General features: G+C 40.1%; 1 protein-coding gene across 2 annotated transcripts; it reads left to right on the forward strand.

Annotated features, from left to right (window-relative positions):
- Positions 1–118: 118 nt before the first annotated feature.
- Positions 119–16,097, forward strand: ZNF596 (zinc finger protein 596). 2 transcript variants are annotated; one of them, XM_043557149.1, is made up of 7 exons: positions 119–328; positions 9,684–9,744; positions 11,799–11,925; positions 12,654–12,749; positions 13,223–13,305; positions 13,736–15,009; positions 15,051–16,097. In XM_043557149.1, exons 2-6 carry the CDS (start codon positions 9,709–9,711, stop codon positions 14,978–14,980), a joined length of 1,587 nt encoding a protein of 528 aa, XP_043413084.1. In that variant the 5' UTR covers positions 119–328; positions 9,684–9,708; the 3' UTR covers positions 14,981–15,009; positions 15,051–16,097. The 2 variants fall into 2 exon arrangements, with proteins under 2 accessions (XP_043413084.1, XP_043413085.1); XM_043557150.1 differs by lacking the exon at positions 119–328 and adding an exon at positions 336–2,127.
- Positions 16,098–17,349: the final 1,252 nt, after the last annotated feature.

The raw sequence follows: 17,349 nt of genomic DNA on the forward strand, positions 1-17,349 counted from the left end.
CACGTCCGGCACCGGCCCCACCCCCACCCCACTCACCCTCCCTAGGCCCCGCCCCACGCTGGCCACGTCCTACACGGTCCTCGTGACGTTCCGTCCACTCTCCGCTCACCCTCCCTAAGCTCCTCCCCACGCTAGCCACGTCCTACACCGGCCCTGCCCCTCCACTGTTGTGCGGTCCCCGCTCTCCGCTCACCCTCTCTCAGAGCGGCCCCACGCTGGCCCGCCCCTCCGCAGACGTCCGGTCCCCTCTCTTCCTCCCCAGGCCACGCCCTTCGCGTAATTTCTTACTAACCCGGAAGCGGATTTCCGGAAGAGCAGGTATCGCTCGGTAAGTGAATTGTGATGTTTGAGGTTTACCTCAGCCCCTTCCCGGCCCCATTCTCCATACCCGGGGCCCAAGGATTCCTGCCACTTACTGGTCCCCGCCTCAGGCCCCGTAGCCGCCCGTCAGTCCCGGGGGGAGTTCAGCGTTGCCCTGAGACGCTCGGGACGTCGATCCCAACGCTCCTCGGTCCTCTGGTCCGTGTCCGTTTCCGGTTGAAGTCTTTCGGGGGCCTCCCACAGAACCCAGTCCTCTTCTGAAACCCTCGCCATCCTCGTCCTCCCGCGGCCGGAAGCACGGTCACCGCGTCAGCGAGGCTCGTGGGCCCCGGCCTGACGGCAGAGACCGATCCCGTGCTGGGAACCCCCGTGTACTTAACGTCCCAATCCTGCTCCCGCTGGCTGTGTCTGAGGCTGTGTTTGCCCTGTCCACATCCCACTGGAAAAGGGAGCTCTTCCTGGGCAGAGATCAACTGTGATCCCATCCCTTTGAATGTCCAGTTGTGTCCGCAGGATGAGGATGCAAGAGGCACAATATAGAGACGGAGGGAGTAAGGGAGAGTCAAGTGGAGGATGGGAGGTGGGTGGTTACAATGGACTTTCACAGGAACAGTGACAGTGAGAAAGAAAGTGACCTGGGGAGAAGATAGTTCATTATGTGAAAAGAGACAAAAAGATCAGTACGGAAATAGGGACAGAGTATGTAATCAGACTTTGACCAACAGTAGCATTGGGCGGTAGGAGGTTGGATTGCAGTCTCATTAATTTTTTTTTAATTTCTAAATTTCTTTCCCTATTAAATTATTTGTCACATTCAAACTATGAGGCCACAGTGCTTTTCCTGTCCGCTGTATACTGAAAGTGTTTTGCTGATTAGTAAATGATTTTACAATATTTCTGTGTGCAGTTCAGTTGGAGATACTGATGATTTTTGTCTTGACATTCAAAACAAAGTTTAAACAGGTATTCTAATATTCAACATCTTCCTTTTTCTCGATATTTTAATTATATGGTCTGAGGGCTAAGGTTTCCAACGAAGTTTATGATTTCTTTGAATTCCCTTTGCCCTTTTTTGTTGTTATTCTTTCACCAAATATCGTGGGATGGGCTGTATAGTCCTGGAACCTTTGTTCTGACTTGTCTCATCATGATAAATACATTGCTCAAAGGTACTTCCATACCTGCCTGACCCTGTACGTTTCCTCATGCCAATAATTAGGTCTTAATATTCCATTTTTGATGTGTAAATGTGATGTTCTGGTAAAAAGAGAAGTTAAAAGCTTTTAATCAGTATGAGTAAAACCATGAAATAGAGAAGCTGCTCTTGCTCCGGAGAAATACGGGCAGGAATTTTCAGGAGCAGGGGTGAGAAGGGCAAGCCTTACCATTCACTATCAAATGCAGTCCAACTCATGTATAAGGCCAGTAATGGTGACCTCCACTGGCCTCCTTTTCACATCTCTGCCTGGCCCAAAACACACACAGCACAGGGAAGCTGGGGAGGGAAAGCCCAAGAGTTTTATAAATAATCGCTGAACAAAGGTGTCTCTCTCGTGAGGAGGTGAGACTTGGCTCTGTGATGGAAAGGCAAAGCCCTCGGGATGTTAATGGATGGAAGGGAGCCTGGGAAGCTCAGAGACTGGAGAAAAGGAAAAGCCTGCACATCCTTCCCTGGTGGTCCTGTGTTCAGCGTACGCTACAAGAGTGCAAGGATTGTGACTTGAATGGGACACAAAGACTCACATTCCCACGGCTACCACGTGGCGTGTGGGCTTCACCAGGATTCAGGGTATTGTGAGGCACAAGGTAACATGTGTTCCTCTCCATTTACAAGTTTATTGTCCCTGTTCCCTGGTGGGAGAGTAGAGAGTAGAGGACCATCTATTCCACGCGCTGGTTTTCCTCCCCACTTGAGTGCTCGTAGCCCAGGAATGGGACAAGTTATTCAAAGACCTGGTTGGCATGTTTTCCAAACTGGGAAAGTTCATTTATCTGATTATTACCCTCTCCTTCCTGAAATGGTGTTCTTAGGACATTCTGATCTCTGACACTCAGGTGTCCTGCCGGACACATTTCCTCACTCACCCACGACTTTCCCTCAGAATTCTCCCCACTCCAGACCAGTTCCATCTCTCTGTGAGCCAGTGACATAGAACTTGTGAAGTGGCTCTGTTTAGGGGGTCTTTGTGAGAAGTGCTTCATGCCCAGACGTCAAGTAGGGAAAGGACTGGACACCATGGTATCAGTGAGGGTTGCCCATACATACTGTGCACCAAATCTGGATGTACTGTTAGCTCTTCACACACCAGGATTAAAGAAAGTGCACACATTAGTAGTGACTCTCAGGAGTGCCTGAAAAATCCTGGAAAAGAATGCCAATAAGGGGAAATTTGTTGCACCCAATTGTGTGATGTATTTGAAGGTTAACAAAGTGAATGTGTGCATTTGAGCTAAAACTATTAACAATTTGCAATAGAAGGCAGAGATTACACACCAATAGCCATGACAAAATACGGCGGCACTTCACACATGATGAGTGCTTTATTCACTAATTGTTATTTAAAATCAACCTAAATGTCTGACATAAAGAGGGTTTTAAATTGTTAACAGCACATCGATCCCAGTGAGATTTAGTGTTCAAGGATCTGTAAAGAATCAACGTCTCTGCAGATGGCTGAGGGTTTCTACACTCTGGGTAAGTAGGAGTTTGCTGGGCCAAGAAGTAGCACCTTTCACGTTGTGATAGATTCTGGCCCAGTGACCCCCCCCCCCCCCACAAACTGCAAGGAAATCTTTATCAGTGACCAACTCTTGAGGCATCCCCCCCTGCAAAACCCAGGAATTAATTACATATATACATTACGTGCATACATACATACAGATTTGGATGAAATGACAACCCTTTGTTTTTATTTTCGTTTCACTAGACATATGTATAATTTTTTTTTCGTTTTTGTAGACCTATGTATAATTAATTGTTTTTCCAATTCTTTATTTATTTATTTTGAGAGAGAGAGAGAGAAAGAGCACAAGCAGGGGAGGGGCAGAAAGAGAGGAGAGAGTCAGTCCTAAGCAGGTTCCATGCTGTCAGCACAGCCTGATGTGGGGCTCACTCTCACAAACGATGAAATCATGACCTGAGCTGGAATCAGGAGTTAGACGATTCGACTGAGCCACCTAGGCACCCCTCTAATTCATTTTTGATGTGCATTTACATACTATTTTTTATTTTGTGGTTTAACGATATACACACAGGCACTTACACACTTTGGTATTAAGTTTTTGTGGTGAAGCCAAAATCCTTTCTTCATGCTTTTTATTTTTCCTGTGGAAGGCATCACCTATTTCACATTTAAAAGTGTTATGTCCCATTCAGTTGTAATATATCATTGAATATTGTTTATTTTAAGTACTTCATTTCAATTGTGTTAAAGTTTCAGATAATGTAGCAATGCCTGGATGGCTCAGTTGGTTAAGCATCTGACTTTGGTTCAGGTCACGATCTTGCAGCTGGTGAGTTTGAGCCCCACTCTGTGCTGACAGCTCAGAGACTGGAACCTGCTTCAGATTCTGTGTGTCTTTCTCTCTTTGCCCCTCCCCTGTTCATGTTCTGTGTTTCTCTCAAAAATAAACATTAAAGTTTCAGGTAATGTATTTTCAGATAGAATTTGACCTACTTTCGTGTTTTTTCTGTTCCACATTGTTTTGGCTATGGCCCCACCCAAAATCAAAATTGACACAAAATTGACTTTTAAGATAATTCTCAGTTTGTATGTGAATACATAAAATTTAAATTTAAATTTAAAAATGTAAATTTTTAAAAATTTAAAACTTTTACATTTAGATTGCACTGAATTTCTGTAGTCACTGAGGTTTTTATGTCATGATGTCCTCTAGGTTAAGAATTGGTTTGGCAGCTTTACTCCTGTCATATTATGTCCTCAAAAAGTTTTAAAGACATTTTTATGTGGGTCTACAAAATTATTTCAAATGGAAGCCATAATATTTTGCTGTTGTAAGTAGACTTTGTGTGTGTGTGTGTTTGCTTAGTTTTTAAACTATATTAACTAAGCAGTATTGATTTCAGTATATTAAGAGTAGCTTTGTGTACTTTTAAAAATATTTGTATTAAGTATGATCATTAAAAAGGCTTCTGTTTAGGGGCGCCTGGGTGGCGCCGTCGGTTAAGCCTCTGACTTCAGCCAGGTCACGATCTCGCGGTCCGTGAGTTCGAGCTCCGCATCGGGCTCTGGGCTGACAGCTCGGAGCCTGGAGCCTGCTTCGGATTCTGTGTCTCCCTCTCCCTCTGACCCTCCCCCATTTATGCTCTGTCTCTCTTGGTCTCAAAAATAAATAAACATTAAAAAAAAACAAAACTGGGGCGCCTGGGTGGCGCAGTCGGTTAAGCATCCGACTTCAGCCAGGTCACGATCTCGTGGTCCGTGAGTTCGAGCTCCGCATCGGGCTCTGGGCTGATGGCTCAGAACCTGGAGCCTGTTTCCGATTCTGTGTCTCCCTCTCTCTCTGCCCCTCCCCCGTTCAGGCTCAGTCTCTCTCTGTCCCAAAAATAAATAAACGTTGAAAAAAAAAATTAAAAAAAAAAAAAGGCTTCTGTTGTTTGGAATTTGAAACCCTGTCTTCAAAGAACAGCTTCTGTTCCGGTTCTTTGGCTCTTCTCTTCCTCTCGTTTACTTGCCCTGAATCCAGCGTCCTGTGCAGTGGTGAATGGCTGCAGCCCTCACCAGCCCTCCTTTCTCAGCCTTCGCTTTAGTGAGACTGCTTCTTTCTCTGCTGCTGAATATGGTTGCTGAGCTTTTCTTGATCAGCAAGAATTATTCCCCCCCATTTGACATGATTTTTAAAGATTTGAAGTCATTTTGAAAGGTCATATGTTTTTCTAAGGGTCTGTTGATGTGATCTAATTATTGGGGTATTTAAAATTATTTAATGAAGGTAATATGTTTTCCAGTATTGAAGCATTCATTATTGCAATAAACTACACTCGACAATGTTGTATAAGTGCTTTGGGAGAAATCACAAATCCATTGTATGGATGGAATCTGATATATATAGTTTATGTATTAAAATTGGCTGATGGCATTGTTCTTCTTTGTGAATGAATATTCATAACATTTTCTTGGAAATTAACCAATTTCTCCTATATTTACAATAACAATATAATTCCTGTTTTTCTTACATTTAAGTTACTGCTTTTAAATGAATACATGGTCTGTTCTATTTGCCAATGTTATTTTTTTCATAAGTCCTTTGTAATTGCTTGATTTCACTGTGCAGACTTTTTATTTCTGTCAAATTTGTTTTCTTCATTTCATTCTTTATTTACTCTTTTTATTCTTCTTTTATAAATATGTGGTTTATTTGTGAACATCTGAAAACTGAAAAGTCTTCTTTCCTTTTTTCTTCTCTTGGTTTATAAGTGTTTTTAAACTCATTGAAGGTTTTGGCTTTAACTCTTCTCCAGAGGCTTAAAATGTACAGCAATTCTTGCTTGCTTTACACTGTGGCCAACCAAATGCAAAGGTTACATCTCTAAGAAAATATCTTCAGGTTATATGGTAACATAGTGTTGCAACTTAATATTTATGTCTTTATTGTATTTTAAATGCATTCAAGGAGGAAATTTTTTTTTTAAGTACATACACAGCCTGACTCATGATTAGCTCAAAGTCTGACTCATAATTCGCGATCGATAATAACTGACAAACTCAAAAATGTATTATTTTTATACTTCCTTTTCTTTTGTTCTTATATGCTTCCACTGCTTTCACTGTCAACACCCTATGCCAGACAAATACCTAAGTATGAAAATTAATCAAACTCTTCCTAATTGCTTTACTGCATTCTTCAGCAAAGACTAATTTGCAAACAAATATCTGTTCCTATTTCTTGCTTGCAATTCTCCAGTGGCTTCCCATTAGCTTTAAAAATTGAAAGAAAGACGAGTCCAATTACAATGACCTTTGGGCCCTGAAATCCACCTGCCTGCCACCATCTCAGGTTTATCCCATTGCTCAGCTGCCTGCCAGTATGTTCTCCTTCCCTGGGCACCCTGGGCACTGCAGTGTGTCTGCAGTGTTACGCTTGCTCCCTCATGAGGGTGGGGAGGGTGCAGGTACAGGGGTGAGCTTATTTGTATCTCTGCTGAACTTTCTAATGCTTTCCCAAGTAAAATTTTAAGGTATCAGATAAATGATATGTGCATTTTAAGAGTGTTTCCCCACTTCCGCAAATGAAATGTTTTAGTATATGTATATAGAATATCCTTGTCATTATTTCTTTAAAAATCTCTAGTTCTAAACTAGACAACTCCTCAAGAACAGATGATCTCTCTGCTTTATTCGCCCATGTAATTTCATTGTTTGGTATAGTCTTTGACTTGAAACATATTTATTTAAAATTGTTTAAATGTTTAGTTATTTTGAAAGAGAGAGAGAGACAGCATGAGTGGGGGAGGGGCAGAGAGAGAGGGAGACAAAGAATCTGAGGCAGGCTCCAGGCTCTGAGATGTCAGCACAGAGCTGGACGCAGGGCTTGAACTCACAAACTGTGAGATCATGATCTGAGCGAAAGCTGGATGCTTAACTGACTGAACCACCCAGGTGCCCCTTGAAACATATATTTATTAATGACAAAAGGAGATCATCACTTTTTTCTCAAAGACTCAAATGTTGCAGTAAATAGGTTGAAAAGACAGAACATATCAAAGATACATGAAAATCAAAACATTCGTCAACTAATGGTTTTCTACTAAAATATACTAAAGATCTTTTGCTGTCAGAAGATTAAAATGTTTAGAAAACCACAAAGTATTTCTTTTCTTAATTTTTTTAATGTTTATTTATTTTGGGGAGACAGAGTACAAGCAGGGGAGGGGCAGAGAGAGAGGGAGACACAGAATCTGAAGCAGGCTCCAGGCTCCCAGCTGTCAGCACAAAGCCCAATGTGGGGCTTGAACCCACAAAGTGCAGGATGATGACCTGGGCTGAAGTCGGGCGCTCAACTGACTGAGCCACCCAGGCGCCCCTACAACAAAGTATTTCTTATGGCATCCTACCTGAAAGGAAAATACATTGCATGATTTTTCCTCCAAAATAATATATTCTATTAGGAATGTCTTAATATCTTAAAATTTTTATTCCTTTGCCATCAGTTTAAAATATATACTATTTAGAGACAGTAGAAATTCCATGGTTGTCAGAGGGTGAGGGTGGGGAAGAGGAATGGGAGTGGTTTAATGGGAACAAGGTTTCAGGTTTAGAAGACGGAAAGAGTTGTGGGGGTAAATGGTGGTGATGTTACACAACATTATGAATGTATTTAACACCACTGGATCATACACTTGAAAATGATTAGAATGAGGGGCACTTGGACTGGAGCGGAGCTGTCAGTGGAACGTGTGACTCTTGATCTCAGGGTTGTAAGTTCAAGCCCCACGTTGGGTGTAAAGATTGTTTAAAAATCTTTAAAAAACCATGATTAGAATGGTAAATGTTGTATGAATTTTACCACAATAAAATAAAATAGAAAAATATCCTACTTATAGTAAAATCAATTCTTACAGTGATTGTTCACTCTGGAAATAAAACATCAAGTTATATAATTCATTTACTTAGTGGAAAAATCTCATTTTTGGAAAGTGGGGGGAGAAATCAAAGAGTTCAAAGGCATGGAGAAGATTTGAAATATTTAAGGAACATGGAAGACTTACTAGTTACCAAACAAGAACAGTGTTGCCAGATATATGTGGATGCCACTGTGAGTTGTGACTTCACATATAGAGAAGGGTCAGTATTCTAATGCTGTGCTGCCAGATACAGTCATGGAACAGGCAGGTATTTGGAGTCCCTTTCTGTTGGGGCCTTGATTAGCAGATATAATGAAAAAGACATAAATGACGTTAGTCTGGGCAAATATCTATCGAAATGGGTGACAGAATTAAACTGGGCAGTAACAATGAGGAGGGCTGGAGGCTAACGTTTAGGAATTCTGGCAGTGCCATGGTTCTTACGTGGTAGAAAACATAGACACAGGGACAAATTTTATGAAAAAAAACAAGGAGAGTAAGATAAAAACAGGGTGGCACCTCTGATCGTTAATGTTAGGGGTACTATTCCAGGTAAAATCTGGGTGGGATGTGTAACCCTTAAAGAATCTGATATTAGGAGGCAGGAAAGGAAAATTCAAATTCTACCTATACCACTTTCTAACATATGCTTATGTGTATGTATATGCTGGTGTGCGTGTAGTTGTGTCCTATGACTAAAGTTTCCTGGACTGATGATGATGGCATTGATTAATAAATTAATAACAAAACCATAACTAGCAGAATTATTTTGAGAAATAAATGAACAACTGTATGTAAATTTCCAAGCACAAAGCCACATAAACTAAAACTATTGTTATCTTGTCTTGATGTGAGATACAAATGGGTGAGTTGAACCCACTTATGTTTATGACTTATTATTATCATTTCTCCATGAAATATACTTACTTACTATGGATGTTTTAGGGGGAGGATTTACAATTTATAAATGTTTTCAGAGATATACACATACAGAAAATCAAACCATGAAATTCAGGAAAGTTGTATCTAATGCAGATTTCAGTGAACAATTTTCTAAAACTTTAGTTGGAGTAAATAAATGCCCTCCTAAAATCCTTTCATTGTATAATTTCTGGGAGTATTGCCCTGTAAAGATTGTTAGACATGACAATAATGCCATAACCCACATGTTCCTACAGTTTTCTGATGCAGGGGATTTTAAGGGTTAAATATGTGGCATGGGTGTCATTGATCCTCAAAATGAAGTAAGTCACTGAATTGATTAACCTTACCATAAAATGCATTCTTAATTCTGTTGTTTCATAACCAAACCCATTCAGAACAAATCGAAAGGTAAATGTTGAGGGAGTGATATTGCTGGAGACCCTTCAGAGGGCTGAGGGCAGGGAAGAATAGGAATGGAGTGAGATACCAGAGGGCTGAGGAGCCAAGGAAAGTGCTAGTCAGTACACAAACTAATCCCTCAGCCTGAGAACTTTCACAAGGGTTCCACATATGCCAGAAATCCTATTTTGGAATCAGGAGGAAGTGGGTTTTCACATTCTTCCTAAATTGAGGGTACTTCTATCTTCTCTCCAAGCAACAAGAGTCAGAGCCTTAACTTTTTCCCTGGTAGTGGAGAGCCATCCCCCTGCAACCCCATTTCCTTTGGAGTACAGTGCATGTTTCTGTCGTTTGTGCTGGGGATCACTTCCAGGTAAAGAACTGGGGCTTCATAACAAGTGGGTATGGAAAATGTGGGCAACTGGAGTTTCATGGCTCCTTTCTCCTTCCTCAGCTTTGCCTCCTGTTGCTTGGACTATATGAGTGAAAACCCAGAAGACAGAATGGAATCACAAGTGAGTAGGGAATTATTCTTTCTACTGACCTGTCCATTGCCATCATATGGCTATGTATCTCCTACAAGCATTCATGTTCTAAGTACACTCACGTTTTTCAAGAATCTGAACTTGAAGTTTTCCAAGAACTATGAAATTAAGGATTCTTCATGTGATAATTTCCTTCCCAATGTTACACTAAGATATCAGCCTAGTTTAATGCCGGGTATTTACAAGACAGGTATCAGAGATTTTCTTTTTCCATATCCATCCCATGGCCTTCTTAGCACCAAAAATACACTCATTAACCATTTTATTGACTATATTGGGCTTAGGATTGAGGTCAGTGCAGGTGATAAAGATGATTAAGAGCAAAACCTTACAGCCCAATAGTTAGGCAGCTGTTCCCACAGGTGAGCTCCAATGCAGTATTCTATGTGCTTGCTGCAGGGAGTGCTAATTAATATTGAGGGAAGATGAATGGTGGTCATGCTGGAGAAGCCAATGAGGAGTCATTCTCTTTTTTTCCCCCAAATTTAAACCTTGTAAAAGTTTTGATAGAATGTATTTGTACTTTTTGAAATTTATGAAAGAGAAAACAAATTCTCATTACTTCTCATGTACCAAATCCTACTTTTCCCCTCTTTGTAATTTCCCTCTGTTCAGATTTGGTAACTGGAAACAATGTATAGGGAGTATGGTTTTCTTAGTTTTGGCTGTAATTCAGTAAAAGGAGCATAAGAGGTAAAATAAAATTTAAGGACCTCTGGAAACTTTTGATGAAGAGAAAAGAACAATACTGGCTTTAAGTATGCTTGAACTGAGACACAAGATAAAGAAACAAAAAACAGTGTTAACTGCCATTGGGAGGACTCAGGCCATAGGAAGTGTCAGGAAATACTGTCTTTCATTACACAAGTCTCAGAGCCTCTGGCTTGTGCTCATGAACCATTTAGCTTTATACTTTATAATGAACAATGTAGTTATGTGAAGATTAAAGGATGTGCCTGCTGATCTCCCATCTTGTATGAATTCTTTTCAGTTTTGCAGAATTATGGACAGTGCTTCAATACCATCTGACATTTATTGAATAATAAAACTAGAAGTTGTGTTTAGTGAAATATTTGCTAGGGGTGCCTGGGTGGCTCAGTCACTTGAGCATCCAACTCTTGATTTCAGCTCAGGTCATGATCTTACAGACCTGAGTTTAGGCCCCATACTTGGGACTCTCTCTCTCTCTCTTTCTCTCTTTCTCTCTGCCTCCCCCACACTCACTCACGTGCGTATGTGTGCGTGCACATGCTCTCTCAAAAGCATTTAAAAATTTCTAAAAATTAAAAAAAAAGAAATGTTTGTTCATTAGCAGTTTGCTATGTCATTGGATCTTTAAGAACTCGTAAAAAGTCACTACACCATTTCATGGATGATGAAACTGAAGTCATAAAGAGGAATAATCTAATCATAGTACTTAAAAAGTGGCAGGTTGTATATAATGAGTCCATAGATTTTTTGAAATTGGTGGAGAATAGTGTTTTAAGTTTTCAGGAGAAACTTTTATACTCATGATGTGAAGGCCTTTTTTTTTTTTTTTTTAATAAAGTTTATTTTGAGACAAAGAGAGGCAGCACAAGTGGGGTAGGGGAAGAGAGAGAGGGAGAGATTGAGAATCCCAAGCAGGCTTCACACTGTCAGCGCAGAGCCTGATGCAGGGCTCAAACTCACAAAACTGTGAGGTCATAACCAAGAGTCAGACACTTAACCAACTGAGCCACCTGGGTAACCCGAACTGGAAGTCTTAATTACACGTTTATTGGGAAATTCTCGGGTTATATTATGCCACATCTCACTTGATATCTCTTTATAATGAAAGTTATGTATTTAGAATGTGTATGCCTGTGGGTCTATCTGAAAGTCAGATGTCCAGGTGTGCACTGCAAACGATGACCAAACCCAGCATCCTATTTGAATGTTCTGTACCTGCAGCCCCCACTTCCTTAGTGCTGTTACATATACCACCCTCCCCTGAATATTGGCAGAAATGGCCCTGTCTGAAAACAATGTCCATAATGCTCTAGGAATCAGTGACCTTTGAGGATGTAGCTGTAGACTTTACCCAGGAAGAGTGGACCCTACTGGACTGGTCCCAGAGAAAACTCTTCAGAGATGTGATGCTGGAGAACATAAGTCATCTAGTCTCAGTTGGTGAGTCTCTTACTATTTATCATGTATGTATACGTTTATCCATTCACTCATTCATTCAACAGCCATGTAGAAGAGCTTCCTCATTTCTCACCGCAGATTCTGTCTTGATTCTTTCTTAACTCTCACAACTACCTTACAGCAGTCTTCTTCACATTTTACTTTAATTTTTCATCCCACTAGAATGTAATCTTCCTCACACAATTTCATGCCATTCTTGCTACTTAATCTCCAGAACACTCAAACAGTGGTGAGAACTCATTATTTTTGAATTGATAACTAAATGTATTGACTTTTTAAAAAAGAATTTTTTTTCCTGTGGGGGCTGTGGTTATATCAGACCACAGTATTAAAAAAAACAAAACAAAAAACTTTTCCACATAGAATCTAGATGTTTCTGGTGGAGTTACTATTTATTGGATTTGTTTGGGATACAGTATTTAAACACTGTGAGACCTTGTATCTTCTTACTGTATTAAAATATCGAAGATTGCACGGTTTGTCTTTGAACTTGGTTGGGTGTCAGTAATAGGTCCTTCATGTCTTTGGGAACAAGTGAAGAGTTAAGCTTTTGTTGGTGAAGGACTATCCATGTTGTTTCCAACATATTCTTCCCTGGGATGACTTTTAGAGGTTACCTTATTCTTTCTCATTAGTTGGCCCTATGTTGATGATCATGTACTGTTTGGGGCACAAAACCCAAAATTTGATTATCTTTTTTCTACTAACAGGCAAACAACTCTACAAATTAGATACAGTTTTCCACTTGGAACAAGGAGAGCAACTTTCCACAGAAGGGATAGGTTTGCTGCAATGCCAGAGTCTAGGTGAGCTACATGAAGAGCCTAGTCAGTGAGTGAGTAGGCCCTAAGAATCATGAAATGAAATTTAGTGACTTTTTTTTTTAAGATAGACAATGTGATGGGGGCAATTTCTTCAGATGTTGACATTATACTTTATAGGCGTCAATTTCTATTCTGTCTTTGGCTTGGGGAGGGTAATAGTTATGTACTTACTGGTTACAATTCACAAAAATGTCCCTGTTTCTTTCTTCTATGAAGATTTTCCCTCTCTTTTCATTCCCAAATTGTCATCTCCATCTTATGTTTCTCATATTTCAGTCCTGAAAATGTCAACTGCTGATGTCCTATAATTGTTTCTTCTTAAAGTATTCCTTAATTTGGCATTTTTCCTTCCCATCTCTGTTAGTATTTGAAACCTATTCAAATGAGCATTTAGTGTCTTCAGCATTTTAATTCCCTCAGTGTCACTGTGGCAATTTTTTCCCCAATCTTTTCAGATAGGGAAGATGATCTTAAAAAACAAGAAATAATATTCATGCAACATATCTACAAGAAGGACACGACATTAATCAGTGCAATGGTAAGCTTTAAGGGTGTGGACCTGTTCTTACAAATGATGTGGGTATTGAATAAGTAAGGAATTGGGCATAGTTACGCAACCATAATTGAGATTGGAATCAAGGGCTTTCACAGTAGGAAGTTTTGGTTAGTTTGATTTTAGGGAAGAAATTAATCTGAGGTGAAAACCATACTTGAGTTCTTGTAAAGAGATAGCTGCATAATCATGACTTAAACCTAACAGTTGAAACGTAATAATGATATCTGTGCATTTGGGATGCTACAGAAATCTCTTTGCTTGCTGGAATGTAATACCCTGTGTTTACGTAACTAATATAAAAAGTTTTGTAGGACTGTCACTGAATGATGGCTGTAGAATTTATACGTAGATGAAATGAAGGAATAAATATGAGCAAATTTTTAACAGTCTCTCATTTCCTTTCAAAAACCAGAAATCTCACACCCAAGAAGATCCTTTTGAATGCAATGATTTGGGAGAAAATTTTACTGAAATATTAACGTGGACTCAATATGTGGTACCTAAAATGGGAAAGAATCCCTATATTGGCAACAAATGTGGACAAGACAGCAGTTATTTGACATCCATTAATATACATAAGCAGAGTCATGCTACAAGTAAACCATATGAATGTCATCAAGGTGGGAATGCCTTTATTCAAAGCTCTGCCCTTAGACAACCCAATAATACTCAAAATGGAGAGAAAACATTTGAATGTCATGAATGTGGGAAAGCTTTTGGAAAAAGTTCTAACCTTAGGCGACATGAGCTGATTCACACTGGAGTGAAACCGCATGGATGTCATCTATGTGGGAAGGCCTTCACTCATTGTTCTGACCTTAGAAAACATGAGAGAATTCACACTGGAGAGAAATCATATGGATGTCATCTGTGTGGGAAAGCCTTCAGTAAGAGTTATAACCTTAGGCGACATGAGATGATTCACGCTAGAAAAAAACCTCATGAATGTCATCTATGTGGGAAAGCCTTCACTCATTGTTCTGACCTTAACAAACATGAAAGAACTCACTTTGGAGAGAAACCATATGGATGCCATCTATGTGGGAAGACATTCAGTAAAACATCTTACCTTAGACAACATGAGCGAACTCATAACGGACAGAAACCGTATGAATGTCACCTCTGTGGGAAGGCATTCACTCATTGTTCTCACCTTAGAAAACATGAGAGAACTCACACTGGAGAGAAACCATATGAATGTCATCTATGTGGGAAAGCCTTCACTGAATCTTCTGTCCTTAGACGACATGAGAGAACCCACACTGGAGAGAAACCGTATGAATGTCATCTGTGTTGGAAAGCCTTCACTGACTCATCTGTCCTTAAACGACATGAGAGAACTCACACTGGGGAGAAACCATATGAATGTCACCTATGTGGGAAAGCTTTCAATCACTCTTCTGTCCTTAGACGACATGAGAGAACTCACACTGGTGAGAAACCATACGAATGCAATGTATGTGGGAAAGCCTTCAATAGAAGCTATAACTTTAGACTGCATAAGAGAATCCACACTGGAGAAAAACCATATAAATGTTATGTATGTGGGAAAGCCTTCAGTAAATATTTTAACCTTAGACAACACGAGAAAACACATGTAAAGGTAATAAATGCAGAAGATTCACCACCTATAGCTTCAAACTATAAACACACTTGAGGGCCCAAACACCTAAGAAACACTTTGTATTTCTTACGTATGGGAAAGTACGTTTGTATTTCTTACGTATGTACGTATGGGAGAGCCTTTATTCATCCTTATGACTTCACTCAACTGAAGTTAATCCAAAATGGGAGAGAATCCATATATGGGCCATCTGTATGACAAAGCCTTTAGATAATGGACTGACCTGGGAGTCAATATATGACCTGGGAGAATGTAAATGAAGTGAGTGTGGAAGAATTTTCATCCATAGTTCTGTTACAGTGGAGAAGTCACATGTCAGAGATAAATCAGTGTCAGTAATCAATGTAGACATACTTTTCATTTATCCTTTAAATAAATTGCACAGGAAAGATTCTAGATCAGTAATCACTTTGTACTCATTCAATTGAGCAACACACTTGCATGCAGAAGAAAACTCAGTGATGTGTATCTGCTAAACCAAGAAATAAGTGGGAAAGAATCATTACTGGGAAGACGAGAATTTTGTTGCCAAAGGGTTTTGTTCAGTGAGAACTAGGACATGAAAGTGGCTGAAGACATTTTGGAGTATCCTATTTCCTGAGTGCCTCATATACTTACAATAATCTCTGTAGTGACAAAAAACACTGGCAAAGCTGAAAGCAGAAGCAAAGACAATCTGACCTTGCCTATATCCCCATCACAACAGCTACAAATCCACAAATCACCAAGAATGAGACCTGGGAGTCCCAGCACCTCCCACATGCAAATGCAGAAAGCTAGGAAAGTAGTTGGTGCTTCTCTACTGCCAGGATAACAAGAGAAGGCCAAGTCATTAGTACTCATTTGAACATGATTAGTAATCCTGCTTCACAAGTAGCAAAAGAGAATGTAGATGCTTATTAATTTATAATATTATTATGAGGGAGTATGCAATGCCCTTTTCAATCCCCCACTTTATTTCTGTTCTTTGGTTTGAATATTATATATTGTTGTGTCCTCAAACTGACTTTTGTTTTCAGTGTGTAAAGTCTATTAAACTCCATTAATGTCGGAGGACATAGTTTCTGAAACCTAGAACTACTAAATTTCTCCATCTTTTCATGTTTCTTATAACTTCTTTTTAGTGTAATATAAAATTTTCCTAACTCCAGTCTCAAAATACATGTGGATTTGTTCATTTTGTCTTTTTTATTTTTCCATTACCTTTCCTGTTTTGCAATGGTCTGTTTTTTTGTTGTTTTTTTGTTTGTTTGATTGATTTCACACGTGGTCTTAAAAAAAGGAAGGGGCTGAAGTTGATATTGTTTTACCTAGAGAAGTTTATTATTCTCTTACATCATTTGTTCCATTCAGGAATTGAAATAGTCATAAAAACGGGGCACCTGGGTGGCTCAGCTGGTTAAGCATGCAACTCAGTTTCAGCTCAGGTCATAATCTCAGTTTGTGAGTTTGAGCCCCACATCAGGCTTTGTGCTGACTGCAGGGAGCCTGGTTGGATTCTCTCTCTTCTGCTTCTCCCCTATTCATGCTCGCTCGCTCGCTCTCTCTCAAAATAAACTTAAAAATTACACTCAGGTTAGGTTACAGCTTTGATTTTATTCAAACATCCATGCCTTTCAGGTCATTCTTCTAAACTTATTGAAGACACCTTCTTAAGTACTATAAACTGAGAAGCTAAAATGCTTTCTTTTCCTCTGTATCCCCACCTAAAAAACCTATGGGGAAAAGGATCCCTGTATTGGACATTCTCTATATTTCAATCAGCCTATGCCAGCCCACATGTTTACATATCGATCTACTTGTTATTCCCTGGTAGTGAACTTCTATGAGTTTCACTGTGTGTACTAAGCAAATTCACCCAGGTGTGGAAATCAGATGACCTCTTCTCTTCCTGGAATTGTGGTTCTTACAGCCCTCTCTGATTCCACAAATCTCTGAATTTGGAACAATATAACTTTTATTTGAATCTTTAATTTCCTCTTGTGTGTCTTGTCTCTCTACTCACACATCTTACCTGGAAGCAGAAGCCTCAATATTTTGCTTAAACAAAGTGAAACTAGCATTGTGGCATCAGGCCTGTGAAACTTACTGGGGCCATGGTGAAGGGAAGGCCAGATCCTGACCAGTGAAAAACTAGAATCCAGGATCTGAATGGTTCAGAGCCGGGGAAACCTGTGTGCACTTGTGATGGGGGCTGTGAGTGGGAGGGTTGTTGAGTTTGGACACAACGTTGGGGACTGAGTTATGAAGATATGTGGTGGAAACCCTATAGGTTGGGGGATCAAAGATCCTAAACTCTCCACCAGGGGAAAGGACCAAGGCCACTTTGAGGCAACAATCCCAAGGTGAAAATGTGAGGTGATATGTGTTAGAGGAAGGAGGGGGAGGTACAGAAACACCTG

This window comes from Prionailurus bengalensis, chromosome B1 (assembly GCF_016509475.1).
Source record: "Prionailurus bengalensis isolate Pbe53 chromosome B1, Fcat_Pben_1.1_paternal_pri, whole genome shotgun sequence".
Taxonomy (NCBI): Eukaryota; Metazoa; Chordata; class Mammalia; order Carnivora; family Felidae; genus Prionailurus; species Prionailurus bengalensis.